General features: G+C 35.9%; 1 protein-coding gene across 2 annotated transcripts in view; it reads right to left on the bottom strand.

Annotated features, from left to right (window-relative positions):
• The window catches only part of LOC103503368 (uncharacterized), a 39,192-nt gene extending 25,235 nt beyond the window's left edge, over positions 1 to 13,957 (bottom strand). For both annotated transcript variants that reach the window (XM_051089493.1, XM_008467544.2), the window contains exons 1-9: positions 13,734 to 13,957; positions 13,359 to 13,650; positions 12,968 to 13,162; positions 12,594 to 12,652; positions 12,271 to 12,408; positions 3,405 to 3,479; positions 3,224 to 3,307; positions 3,063 to 3,124; positions 976 to 1,045 (exon numbers count right to left, since the gene is read on the bottom strand). In XM_051089493.1, coding sequence (XP_050945450.1) covers positions 976 to 1,045; positions 3,063 to 3,124; positions 3,224 to 3,307; positions 3,405 to 3,479; positions 12,271 to 12,408; positions 12,594 to 12,652; positions 12,968 to 13,162; positions 13,359 to 13,650; positions 13,734 to 13,781 — 1,023 coding nt within the window. In that variant the 5' untranslated portion in view covers positions 13,782 to 13,957. The remainder of the gene's footprint in view (positions 1 to 975; positions 1,046 to 3,062; positions 3,125 to 3,223; positions 3,308 to 3,404; positions 3,480 to 12,270; positions 12,409 to 12,593; positions 12,653 to 12,967; positions 13,163 to 13,358; positions 13,651 to 13,733) is intronic.
• Positions 13,958 to 15,151: the final 1,194 nt, after the last annotated feature.

Raw genomic sequence — 15,151 nt, 5'->3', positions numbered from 1 at the left:
TTAGTAAATTTGTTAGGGGTTTTTGTTATAAATAGAAGTTGTGGGTTGAGTGGTATGGTGTGAATAATTTTGTGAAGGATTTCCTAATTGGGGAATTTGGGAGAGGATTCTCAGCCCTTTTGAATGTGTTGAAGTTAACGTAGTTTATATCTATCTTTTTGTGTTCTTTGTTTGTTCTTGAGTGTTCTTATCAGGAGGTCCTAACAAAAACACAACAAGCCAGATAGGTAAACCAAATTTGCAACTTCAAAGATACAAACCCAATAACTCAACTTGTGATATTACATCATATAAACACACACGCTAATCCAACTTCTTCAGAAAACACAAACCCCTCAACTCTAAGAACCCTGTCAAGAAAGTTTTCCATCAACTTTGACAAAGCTTTATTAAGAATATCAAGCTTAAACATAAACTATTTTCCCTCATTTACCACCATTCTCTACAACTCTATTGAAGCTTAAGATGGGTCTATGTCTACTAACTACAATAGCCGATGAGAGGAGAAAACAGTAGCAGATGCAGATAGAACAGTTCTAAGGCATGCAGCCAAAACTTTAGCAAGATCCTTATAAACACTAGTCGTTAGGTTGATGGGTTTGACTTTAGAGATTTTGATTGGATTAGAGCCTTGGGTTCAACATACAAAACCAATACGCTGTCTTGTGGGCCCCAGAGTTGACAAGCCCATTTAAGTTCTCCACTCCTTTTCGAAGAACACATTTAACAACATAAGTCCCAAAAGCTTTGTTAAGCCCTTAATCATTCCGCCATGAGAATGTCTTCTTTATGAAATGGGAAGTCAAACTGATCACAGGCGATCTAAGGGATGCCATCTAGGTCATGTAGTTTCAACAAGAGTGAGGAAAGCCGAATTTAGTCTCTATCTTCACATGAATAATTAAGTTACCACAAAATTGATAATAAGATTTCTGACACTGAAAGAACATTGTATATGAACAAGACAAGATGTACCCTCAGTGATTTGTTCCCTTCAAGTCCTTTAGCCAAAGCATTAGCTCCCAGGGCACCACCATAATTGCCACTAGAAAAAGAAAGTCATAGATTAGCTTCATAAGGGAAAAATGAAGGTGGACAAGGTGCTTAAAATATGTACATTAACGGCTGCAAAAGAAGGGATACCCTAGGGAATTTCATAAATACAATTAAATTTTGCATGCATATGTCCGAAAACTTCTAAAAGAGTGCTGGCCCCAACTCAACCCCACCAACTTCAGTACTGTTCACTATTGAAGTTTACACATTTATCACTATTGAAGTTTACACATTTATCAAGAAACCTCATCTTTCTCTCTTTCTCTCTCCCTCCCTCTAACTCCAACTAAACTCTACACCCCAAACACAAGTTTCTCGACTCCAACTAAACAATTTCGCACTCAAACTTCAACCTATTAACTTCTGACTTCGTAACTCAACTCAAACACCCCCCTAAAATAATTTTACTCTACAATGTATTTCTCGAGGAATGAATGATTCATTCCTCTCAATCACATCGTAGTAATTATAAATTATGTTTCTCATTTAAATAATTATTCACTTTCGATGAAGAAAACAAGAGTAGAGCCTCAAGGATAATTGTATTTTATTAAGAAAAAAACATTTATTAAATAGAGATCACATAAATTATATTTATAGCAAAATGAAGAAAAACATGGATTGTTTTCGAATATAGCAAAATGAACTAAAATATTTATAAACATAGCACGATGTCACTATAGATGCTAATAGACACTAATAGACTACTATCATCTATTATTGATAGATACTGATAAAAACTGATAGATATATATATCAATGTCTATCACTGTCTATCACTAATAGATTATGAAATTTTGCTATATTTGTAAATATTTTCAACAGTTTTGTCATTTAACACAATTTCTCATAAAACATTGTATATGATTTAAGAATATACATAGGTATTTGTTATTTAAAACATAAGTTACACATTGTACAAGTTAATTGAACATTTTATTGACTTTATGCACATTAATTTAAATATTTAATAAATATAATAACCTAGTAATATTTTGAATTAATAACATAACTTATAATTGAAAATTATTTATCAAGTAGTGAAAACATTTATTGAAGTAAATTAATTGTGGCAGTTTTTCTGCTTCATAAGAAATAAAACATATTTACTATATTTTAAAGATTTTAAAAGTTGAGAGTAGAATACTAAAATCCTTCGTGTTTATTTAAAAAATGAAACAGATAAACTAAATTTTAAATGTATGAATCAAAAGGAAAAAAATTAAATACCATTTATTAGCTAGTAAAAGTTGAAATATTTTGTAATTCTAGCCATACTCGCATCTTGACCTTCATGAACAAATGATTTGAAATTGCAAGCAACAATAATCCAATATTCTTTTTAAATACTACGCATTTAATTAGAACAAACAATTAGCAAATCTTATTAAATTATCTTTTGGATTTGATTTTTTACAAAATCAAGAGTTTTTAGCCATCGCTATTTTTTGGCCCGAAGAGTCGAGTAAAAATTAAATTAATATTCTCATATGTTTAAATTTCAATACTTTATTATTGTCTATATTTCTTTACATAAATACTAGACTTCGTTAAAATCTCAATTCAACTATTATAGCATTTATTCTCTCTGTAAACAACAATGCCAATTTAATAAAATTATCGATGTCTTCATTTTTTTTCTAAAAAATATCAATATTAAAGTTAATAGCCATATTAAGAAAAATATGAAAATAGTAAGTTACATATAATAAATTAAATATATATTTGTATGAAAATAGCATAATGATCTAAAATATTTCCAAACTATAACAAAATATCATATTCTATCAATAATACACCGATAGAAATTGATAGAAGCATTGTCTATATCTACTATCAATGTCTACCGGTGTCTATCATTGATAAAATCTGAAATTTTACTATAATTTATAAATATTTTTAGCAATTTCCCTATTTGTAGCTCCCTTTTTTCTTTTTCCGCTTTTCCTTTCTTTTCTAGGAAGATATAAGTATAAATATAGGAAATGAAGGTGACGAATCCTCACGTAAGATGTATGTTCCGTATGGTGTTGTTTTCAAGAAGTGCTCCGCCAAGACTTGTAAATCCCTACCTCCATTATCCAAAAAGAACAAAAGGAATCACTGTTACTATCTATATTGACTAACTTCTTGAAGAAAATAAACATTTTCAAATTCAGTAACTTACAGAATAATCAATCATATTATTGTTAAGCTCAATTATGCGCAAGCTTGAATTTTTCTTCAGCATCTCGGAAACAGCTTTTGCACCCTGGAAAGAACTTGATTGTCAGATCAAATTTAAAAATCAAGGGAGAAGCATATGAATATGTCCTATGGTTGAGCTTTAATCAAATTAGTCAGCTAACCTCATCTCCCACGTCAGTACTGTTTAGCCGAAGCGTCTGTATGCTAGAATTATTCACCAGCAAGTCACACAGGGTCTGAAACAAATTTAATTGCAAAACTTAAGCTAGCTGCATGAAGAACTCGCGATAATTTAATGGGAAAAGCCAATATTTATGCTCACACGAACAGATAAAAATTTATAAATAAACAACTGATCTATAAACAAGATCAGTGAATGTACTTCAGTGCTGCGACAGGACACCCATTGAACTGTAGTGCATTACATTCCCCACATTCTAGGCCTAATCAATAAGTCCTAGATTCAGAATATCTAGGTAAACCAAACATGTAGGAATTTTGTTTTGGTTATTTGTCCTTTACTTACAGCTTTGAATGAGCTTGATAAAAATTTTGTCATGGATCACATCTTGGATCATAATATTGTTGTTCAACATGGGAGATTTGTTTGGCCCTACTCCATTGAACAATTTATTTTATTCCGCGATTGTTTCATTTTTTCTTTTTAGAATTTGAGGACGAGTTTTCTTTTTGAAGGGATAGATTAATGTAGGAAGAATGGGTTAATGGGTAATATTTTATTGTTTTGAAAAGGAGAGAAAGCTTCTATATTAATATAGCAACTCAAAGTACAAAATAATTATACAATGAGAATAATAAAGAAGCCTAAAAGAGTCAACATATCCATGTGGATTATGCTTCAAGGGAATTTAAATTGTGCCTCTTCACTGCAAAAAAAGCTTCCCTCTCATTGACCATCTCTTCTATGTGCCATCTATGTTGTATGAATCAAGAAGACCTTCAGCACATATTTTTCGAGTGTCCTTATGCAGTGAATGGTTGGTGTAGGCTGCTGCAAATTCTTAATTTCGAATGGGTTTTTCATGGCAGCTTTAGTGGTAATGTACTGCAAATTCTCTCTGGACCAGATTTAAAGAAGACCTCATCAATATTATGGTGCAATGCAGTCAAGGCCTTATTAGTAGAAATATGGTTTGAAAGAAATCAATGCGCTTTCCACAATACGGCTTTAGTATGGTCCGATCGATTTGAGTATGCCCATTTAAATGCTTCATCATGGTGCTTCATGGTCAAAGAATTCCAGGATTACTCCACACAAGACATTCATCTCAACTGGCAAGCTTTTATTGTTTAGTCATTTCGAGTCCAGCTAATGAGGGTTAGGCAAGGGCCCCGTTTTTTGCCCGGTTTAATTTTGTCTTTTAGTCTTTTGTTAATGATGGTTGCTGATGTAAAGGTCTTATGTTTTGTACCACTTTTACTAGCTCTATGTTATTTCACTTCTCTATTTTTCGGATATGATAAGGACGTTAAGCTCCTAGTTGAGATGTCTAAGTGCGTTTATTAATCCCTAGTTCTTTAATTGCTCATCATTGTATAACCCTCTCGTACTTTGAGCTTTGTCTCATTTTCATAATAAATAAGATCTGTTTCCATTTCAAAAAAAAAAAGAATAATAAAGAAGCCTAAAAGAGAGAGGGGATCAAGAGGCGCACTTGAACATCTCAACTAAGTTGACACCCCCTTAGGGCCATCATCATATCCCAATATCAGAAATTCCAAGAGAATAAACTAAACCCAATTATCCGAGAGCAAACAACCACATGATAAACAAATACCGAAGACCCCAAACATATAATCTCCTATATTTAACAAAACCAAATAGAAGCTCCTCTAATTAACAAAAAAAAAAAAAGGAGGAGGCCACATAGATGCAAAGTCTTGAGCTGCTCACAAGTGGAGGAAGATCAGCCCCCATTAATTGGTTAATATTTTAAGATTCACTCCTTGAGGCTACTTATACTACATTTGAAATCTTTCCCAATTTTCATGGTAAACCAATAACTTCAAAACATATGATCCAAGTCTTCCACCACCCTCTTGCATGATGAGCACTTCAAGGGGCAAGAAACTAGATACAAAGGTTTCTTCACACAAGTCCATGGTATTGACCATTCTTTCACTGTGGCTGACCATCACGAGGTTTATTTCGACATCGAATTTTTTGCCCTCAACTTATGCGACTGTTAGACCTTCAATAATATTTCAATACAGCATAAGAAATAAAAAGAAATTACATGTGTGATGTTAACACATGTGTATGTGGGCTATTATTGTAATAGACTATATTTGTTAGTTAGTGGTTAAAGTTTGTTAGTACAGTAAGTCGGTGGGGGTCTGTATAAATAGGAAGCTGTAGGCGAGAAAGGCAGTTATGCTTTTAGAAAGAATTTAGTTAGCTTGTTACTTCTTGAGAGAAAGAAGAACAAGAGTGCCCTGGCCATTGAATTGAGTTTCACTCAATTCAATTACATTGTACCGATTCTATTCATCAATAAAGTGAGAATTTCTATTCTACAAGTTCGGGATCTATCATTTTGGTATCAGAGCACCGATCCAAGGAAGAGAGTTGATGATGGTTCAAACACGAATTGAAGAAAGGATGGAAATGTTTGATCAAGAGATCGTCGGAATGAAGAAAGAGTTGAGCAAGATGTCGATGATTGAAGCAACATTAATCGAAATTACGAAGAATTGGGAATTGATGCGTCTACAAACCGAAAAGCAACAGCAGGCGATATTATCGTATATGGAGACGAACGCGAAGGAGCAATCAATGATGAGTGATCAGATGACTGAGTCGACACTACGGGAGTCATCGGCGACGAAGTTGAAGGAGAACGAAGCGACTTCTAGTCAACAAATCAAAGAGAACAACGCCGAAAAGAAAACCGCTACGGACGAAATTTCGGGAGATCGAAGCAAATTTAAGAAAGCGGAAATGCTGGTTTCCACCGGTAAAGATCCCGATTTCTGGCTCTTCCGTGCTGAGAGGTATTTTCAAATACATAAACTGACTGAATCTGAGAAAATGTTAGTTTCTACTATTAGCTTTGATGATCCAGCTCTTGACTGGTACCATTCGCAAGAGGAAAGAGAGAAGTTTGTAAACTGGTCCAATTTAAAAGAGAGTTTGATTTCGACCCACTAGAGAAGGATCCATATGTGGTCGTCTTCTTAGAATTCGGTAAAAAACAACAGTGAAAGAATAGATCCCGAACTTGTAGAATAGAAATTTGGATGAGCTAGTAGCTCCACTGTCGGATTTACAAGAAAGAGTTGTGGGAGAAACCTTTATGAATGGACTTCTTCCATGGATTAGGGCAAAAGTAGCAATCTGTAGACCAAAAGGCCTAACTGAGATGATGCAGTTGGCTCAATTGGTTGAGAACAGAGAAATCATTAGAGGTGAAGCGAATTTGTATGGATTTTCTGGCGGGAAATATCCACCACAATCTTCAGCGAATGTGAAATCTCTTGTGAATTATCCCACGAGTGATAGCAAAGGAAATGCTATGTTTCCCATAAGAAGACTATTACTTTGAGGAGTTCGAATGCTAGAGAAGCGTGCAAAGAAGGATCATCTAAGCAGTTACTCGATGCTGAATTTAAAATGAGGAGAGACAAGGAACTGTGTTTTAAATGTCATGAGAAATACTCAGTTGATCACAAGTGCAAGATGAAGGAACAACGTGAGCTTAGAATGTCTGTGGTAACAAATGACCATGAGGAGTTTCAAATCATTGAGGAGGCTAAAACTGAAAATAAAGAATTGCGGATGGTAGAAATAAGAGAAGACACTGCAACTTGTATGGAATTGTCCATCAATTCTATGGTGGGGCTGAATGACCCTGGAACTATAAAAGTGAGAGGGAAGTTGCAGGATAAAGATGTGGTGATTAGGATAAAGATGTGGCGGTTTTAATTGACTGTGGGGCCACTCATAATTTTGTTTCAAAAAAATTGGTGAAATTTGTTGCAATTACCAATTAAGGAAACTGCCGATTATGGTGTAATCCTAGGGTCAGAGATAGCTATCCAAGGAAAGGGAATATGTGAATCCTTGGAAGTGCAAATGAAAGAGTAGAGTGTGAAGGAAGACTTTCTGCCACTAAAATTGGGAGGAGTGGATATTATCCTTGGTGCATATGCAGTGGCTCTATTTGTTGAGAGTTACAGTTGTGGATTGGAGAAACTTAACTCTAACATTCTATGATAATGACAAAAGTATTAAAGGGGACCCGAGTCTCACCAAATCAAGGGTGAGCTTGAAGAATTTAATTAAGGTGTGGGAAGAACATGATCATGGATACCTGATTGAATGCAGATCAATAATAGTGGCACTGTTAGATAAAACAGTTCCTGAAGAAAAGGATACAGATTGTGGTACAGTGGGGCTAATAACTATAGTGTTCGATCAGTATACTGACGTTTTTGACTGGCCAAAGAAATTACCACCCAGAAGGAGCATTGGACATCACATACATTTAAAAAGGGACACTAACCCTGTAAATGTAAGGCCTTATCGTTATGCATACCATCAAAAAGAAGAATTGGAGAAGTTAGAGGGAGAAATGCTCACCTCAGGAGTCATAAGGCCAAGTGTTGGCCCGTACTCAAGCCCAATACTTTTGGTTAAGAAGAAAGATGGCAGTTGGCGGTTCGGCGTGGACTACCGAGCGTTGAATAACGTTACTGTCTCTGATAGTTTCCCATTCCAGTTGTTGAAGAGTTGTTTGATGAATTAAGCGGAGCTTCGCTATTTACCAAGATTGACCTGAAAGCTGGTTACCACCAGATTAGAATGGCTGAGGAAGATATAGAAAAGACTGCCTTTAGAATGCACAAAGGACATTATGAGTTTTTAGTGATGCCTTTTGGGCTAACTAATGCTCCGGCAACATTTCAATCATTGATGAATGCAATATTTAAACCTTACTTGAGGAGGTTTGTTTTGGTCTTTTTCGATGATATATTGATTTACGGTAAGAACATTAAGGAGCATACGTAGGCAGTTTTGACAATGCTTCGAAGACATGAATTGTATGCTAACAGAAAGAAGTGCAGCTTTGGTAAGACAAGAGTGGAATATTTAGGGCATGTCATATCTGGAAATGGTGTGGAAGTGGATCCAGAAAAAATTCGATCTATTGCTGATTGGCCCAAACCAACAAATGTGCGAGAAACACGGGGATTCCTCAAATTAACAGAGTATTACCATAGGTTTGTGCATCAGTATGGAGCTATTACTGCTCCTCGCACTCAGCTGCTTAAAAAAGGGGATTTAAATGGAGTGAAGAAGTTGATGAGGCATTTGACAAGTTAAAGAAAGTAATGATGTCTTTACCAGTCCTAGCATTACCAAAATTTGATCAGTCTTTTGAAATTGAGACAGATGTGTCTGTCTTAGGAATAGGAGTTGTATTAATCCAAGCTAAACGGCCAATAGTTTTTTATAGCCATACATTAGCAATGAGAGACAGAGGAAGGCCAGTATATGAAAGGGAATTAATGGCAGTTGTCCTTGCTGTACAAAAGTGGAGACCTTACTTGTTAGGGGCAAAATTCATTGTGAGAACTAATCAAAGATCCCTGAAATTTCTGCTTGAGCAAAGGGTAATACAACCCCAATACCAAAAGTGGATTGCTAAACTTTTGGGTTACTCATTTGAAGTGGTTTATAAACCAGGGATTGAGAATAAGGCAGCTGATGCTCTCTCGTGGATCCCTCCATCTACGCAATTGTGTAGTATTACAGCCCCAATTCTCATTGATTTAAAGACAATTAAAGAAGAGGTGGAAAAAGATGTAAAGCTGCAGAAGATATAGCTGAACTAAGTAGAGAGAAGGAGCAAAATGACAGCAAATTCAGTATTCAGAATGGCATGTTGAGATATAAGGGTCGGCTGGTAATTTCAGAATCTTCCATATTGATCCCATCAATTTTACGAACCTATCATGATTCAGCCCTGGGAGGTCACTCTGGATTCTTACGAACTTACAAAAGAATAGCAGGTGAGTTGTATCGGGAAGGTACGAAGGCTTATATAAAAAGATATTGTGAAGAGTGTTTAGTGTGTCAGCAAAATAAAACATTGGCCCTTTTGCCTACTGGATTATTGTTGTCACTAGAGATTCCTACACAAGTTTGGAGTGATATATCCATGGATTTCATGGATGGACTACCAAAAACAACTGGTTTTGAGGTGATTTTTGTAGTTATGGATCGCTTGAGTAAGTACGGGCACTTTTTACCATTAAAGCATCCTTATTCAGCAAAGACAGTAGCAGAGTTGTTTGTGAAAGAAGTGGTAAGGCTTCATGCTTTTCCTACATCGATTGTATCAGATAGAGATAAGGTGTTACTTAGCTGTTTTTGGAAGGAGATGTTTCGGTTAGCAAGCACGAAACTGAATAGAAGTTCTGCATACCATCTCCAGTCAGATAGGCAGACAGAATTGGTGAACAGGAGAGTGGAAGTTTATTTGCGATGTTTTTGCAATGAGAAACCAAAAGAGTAGGTAAAATGGTTACCATGGGCTAAGTATTGGTATAATACCACTTTTCAAAGGGCTTTAGGCATGACGCCTTTTCAGGTTGTCTATGGTCGTCAACCACCCCCTTTGATTTACTATGGTGATGGTGCAACAACAAATGCTACTCTAGACGAACAGTTGAAGGAAAGGGATTTGGCTTTAACAACTTTAAAAGATCATCTACGGCTGGCATAAGATCAAATGAAAATATATGCTGATCAGAGGAGGAGAAATGTAGAATATGAAGTTGGGGATTTTGTCTTTCTGAAAATCAAACCATATCGCCAGTTTTTCTTGAGAAGAAAAAGAAATGAGAAACTTTCTTCTAAGTATTTCGGACCCTATAAGATCCTTGAAAGGATTGGTCCAATTGCTTATAGGATGGAATTACCTGACAATTCATCAATTCACCTTGTTTTTCATGGGTCTCAACTGAAGAAACCAATGGGAGAACACATCAGTGTCCAGCCAACATTCAATAGTTGAATGAGAACTATGAGTGGGAGACTAAGCCTGTAAAAGCCATTGATTACCACAAGAATAAAACAGGAAGTTGGGAAGTTACTGTGAGCTGGGAAGGGTTGCCAAATCATGAGGCAACTTGAGAAGATTATGAAGAAATGCAGCGCAGATATCCGAATCTTCACCTTGAGGACAAGGTGAATTTGGAAGGGAGGAGTAATGTTAGAGCTCCAATTATATTTCAATACAGCAGGAGAAATAAAAAGAAGTTACGCGTGTGAAGTTACACATGTGTATGGTTATATTGTAATAGGCTGTATTTGTTAGTTAGTGGTTAAAGTTTGTTAGTACAGTAAGTCGATGGGGGTCTGTACAAATAGGAAGCAGTAGGTGGCAAAGGCAGTTATGCTTTTAGAAAGAATTTAGTTAGCTTGTTACTTCTTGAGAGAAAGAAGAACAAGAGTGCCCTAGCCATTGAGTTTCACTCAATTCAATTACATTGTACTGATTCTATATTCATCAATAAAGTGAAAATTTCTATTCTACAAGTTCGGGATCTATCAACGACCTAAGGATACTCTCCTCGAGTCAACTTTCACCTTCTCCAAAATGGTCTTTATGTAGGGTTGGGTTAATTAGCGAAACAACATCTTACCATTTGTTACTTTGGTTATGACTCTCACGCCAAAGTGCTAACAGGATCCATGAATCTCTTATGTTTGAGTATAGAATGTCACCCGGTGTCCATCTCAATGCACCACAAATGATAAGCAGTGCAGCGTAACACTAGTTAACATATGAGAAAACTTACACACAACCTTTTTCATTTACAATACAATTTGAATAAAGAACACGTACAACCTAGTGGCACATGCCATGAAACCCATGACAAGTTCAACTCTACAAACTGGCGGTGGAGCCCTCCATCAAGACTCCACATTGATGGATTACAACATGACTCCAACTTGATTCTCCAAGCTTACAAGGAAAGACTTCCTCCAAAAGGAAAGTCTACAAACCTCCGTAAGGATCAAGGAATTTCTCCCCTAAAGTAATATTAAATGTGTCTTTCCAAAAAGAATCTAAATGATCCCCCACAAAGGAATTCCTTGGACAAACCTCAAGGTCATCCTTTTGTAGGCAAGAGTGAGGGTGTGGTTGGAGAGATTTGTGGGAGAATAGTGAGGTTAGACAACCACCCACAAACTTATAATCTAGGAGCCACTCTCCACTACACTAGCAACCATCCACTACCTAGGACAACTATGTGCTAGTGTCTTGCATGATTATTGTGTTGCATGCCTCACTCTTCCCTTGCGGTTGGCCATACACACGCCCTAGCACTGTTGTTGCAACACTCTCATCAACTATGATAGTCTCAATAATTGATTAAGAGGTCATGGGTTCAATACATGGTGTCTACCTACCTAGAAATTAATTTCCTACAAGTTTCCCTGCTACCCAAATATTGTAGAGTCAAGTAGGTTGCCCCATGAGATTCATCTGAATGTGCATAAGTTAACCTAAACACTCACGGATATAAGAAAAAAGAATCCCATCAACTGTTTTAGTGCTCAAGAACTAAGGTTCTAACACTAACCAAGGAAAGTATTTAATATTGCTTAGTGTTCCACATTTTGATAACAAAAAAAGGAAAAAAAAAGACCTAAATTGGCAAGATGGGCCGCAGATGAGCATTTACCACACGAGACAGGGAGAAAGAGCCATCTCCCAACCTAATTCATCTATAGAAAGATGTTCCAAATTACATCACGTTTCAAAAAATCAACTATCACAAGTTTGACAACAATTTTTTTATGATGCAACTTTGATAACAATTGAATGCACACAATGTGAAAACTTTCACGGCTAAAGGAATCTCAATTTAGATTTACCATTCTTCGCAGCAAAAACATATCAAGAAAAGAACAAAGAAAATTTCCCAAACCATTAAATTAAGTAATTGTAATGCTCATCGAGTATTAATGATATAAAAAGTTATGACAACCTTAACTCCATCGTCTCCAATCGGGTTTCCAGAAAGATCAAGGGTCTTTAAAATAATATTTGATTGAAGGACACCATCAAAGGCTTTTATCCCTTCTGCTGTTATTCCATTTGCAGAAAAATTAACTTCCTCAACTGTCTGTCACAGTAAAATATTTCAATTAAATGCCCAAGTATACAACTAGCCTCTTCATGTCAAAATGTTGCACAGAGAGAAAATTAGCGAAAGAAAATAGCAACAGTTCATGCCAATGATGCTCGTTAGCTATAAATTATAATACAAGACATCATAGAACCAGAAAAAAAAAAAATCAGTAAAAGAACCTGATTGTATCCTAAACTCTCGGCCAGAAAAAACAGTCCTTCATCTCCAAAGTTGCGTGCTGTCAATAGATAAGATCAAATATTATATACTTCACAATTGGCAAGTGAATAATGTTTAAAACTTGAACAAATTAAGCATAAAAAGTTTTATTCACCTTTGAGCATACTCGAAAAAAAAAAAAACATTAAACCCATGGGAAATGATAAATACATCTAAACTCCAATAATCAGATGACGAAAGATGACAAACCTAATCAAGCAAACTAATATTGTTCTCTAAGATCGAACAACTACGCCATAATGCTGCAGCATCCGATAAAAAAGCTACATTGAAACTAATAACCATGTTTTCATTAACTCTTTGAGTTGCTTACCTGTCATGTCAACACTACTAAAAGTTCGGAGCTCTTTTGCAAAGTCATTAAGCTTCAATTTGGCTTCTCTGTCAACCTTGGCAGCAAGATCTGGAAACAAATTTATACCAGCACTAAATGACCATTTGTTTTTCACGGATGAAGACGACTTATCTGATTTCGGAACCATGAGTCTCTCCACCAATTTCCATAAAACTGTGAACTGAAAACTCAAATTAGTACCTCCGAGCCAAAATATAAATGGCAGCAGCAGAAGTTACAAATTATGCTCCACTCCAAATTAGTACATTTAAAACTTGTAAAACAACAATTTGTAGTTCAATAAGAAAAATGTTTCGTCCTAGGCAATTCCTTTCTAGTACAAAAGAAAAAGAAAAGTGCAAAACCGTACCGAACGTAACCACAACGAAAACACCGGCAGGTAAAACAGTAGAGGCAAGCTGCTTGACCGGCGCAACCAACGATGAGCTCTGAGTTTGAGAGTCTCTGTAAACTCTTCGAGAAGTTGCAGCCCGCCTGGAGCCGCTGTCGGACCTCAAGGTAGCCTTCAGCACCAAGTTTCTCAATCTGAAACCTCTTGTCCTATGCGTAACCGGGAGCAACGCATCATTGGCATGATAGTTCAAGCCAGAAGCGCCGAAGCCCACACGTGGGGGCCCTAGCGAATGAAGCCGGAGGAAAATCTAACAAAGAAGAGTTCAAATTGGGAGGTAGAAGAATTGGATTGATTGAGGACAAGAATCAGAGAAGAAAGTAATGGAGTTACCTTAGGATGAGAGCAAAAAGAGATAGTAGAGGTGGAAGTGGAAGCCATAGGTGTTTGTGTAGAAATGGATTAGATGCTCATGGAGGAGGAGGTATACGGAGCCGTAAAGTATGGGGGAGAGAGTGAAGTGGAGAACTGCTTTGCCTGCCTTTCCCAGCCGATTGATACACCAGAGTATTGCAGGTTCTTCCCCAAGTTTTCCCGATTATTCTTTCGTAAAAGAGGGAAGAAAAACAAAATACAAACTATAGGATTAAATTAAAAATACCAAATAAATTCTCATAAATGTAACAAAATATTAAAATATTTACTACCAGCTTTTAAATATTTCACGATTACCTTCCGTCTTTCTCTCCTTACTTCTTTTTCTAGTAGCTAGATCTAGTCGGGTAAAAAAAAATAAACAAACAAAAAGAATTTAAAAAAAAATCGTTGACAAGGCATTTTTGTTATTTTCTATTGTGAGCATGTGACTTTTTTTGTTTTCAAAATTGTTCAAGTTGTCCCATGATTGTTGATTGGACTTAAAATGGGTTTTTGTTTTTAAACTAAATCATACTTAATAAAATAAAACTGATTAAACCCACAAAAATGCTTAAGTCAACCTCTTTCTCACTATGAGGCAATTTAGTTGAGAAACTTATCGACCATGGTGGCTTAATATGGGATGATTTTTTCCTTCAACGTGGGTCATGTTTGTTTCTCAATTCCTTCATCGATGTAGATGTTCTCAACCATTATGTGTTGGAATCCACCTTGTTTTCTTCCTCATGATCCTGTCTTTGCGTACTTCTTTGAAGAGGTCACCCAAGTTGGGATGGGCAAAAGGGAAACTATGAAAACCTTTGTGATTCAAGAACATTCCTTCATCACGTGGCTGCTTTTTTTTCAAACTTAAAAAATGAATGGTTTATCTCTCCTTTTTTTAAAGAGCATGAAATTGACAATGAAGGAGGGTTGTTCCTTCATTGATAATTTTATTTACCCAATTTCATTCCTAGTTTCTCTTGATTTTTTTTTCATTTTATCAATGCATGAGTTAATGTTTATGTAGCTCTGTAATTTAAGGTCAAACTTTCTCACTTTAATTTTAGTTTTCACAAATATTTATGTTTGGTAATTTTTTTCGATTACAAATGTCGTTAGACTATTTGATTAAGTCATGTCCTTCCTCTAAAGATATTTATGATGAATAGCATACATACGCAGCGAAAAACAGGATTGATAATTTTACTCTAATTGCAACTAAACATAAATTTAGTGATTAACATGCATTAAGCGCAACTCTAATTACAAAATTAGGGTTAAAAGAAACGTTTACCTTTGAAGCTCCCTGATGCTCCAAATCTTCTCATGATCATAAACCCGGAAACACCACTAGAGATGACCTATTATACTTCGGACTAAGAACCGGATTG

The sequence above is a fragment of the Cucumis melo genome, chromosome 9 (assembly GCF_025177605.1).
Source record: "Cucumis melo cultivar AY chromosome 9, USDA_Cmelo_AY_1.0, whole genome shotgun sequence".
NCBI classification, from domain to species: domain Eukaryota; kingdom Viridiplantae; phylum Streptophyta; class Magnoliopsida; order Cucurbitales; family Cucurbitaceae; genus Cucumis; species Cucumis melo.
The sequence above is the reverse complement of the archived record's forward strand: the minus strand, read 5'-3'. Positions and strand labels throughout refer to the sequence as shown.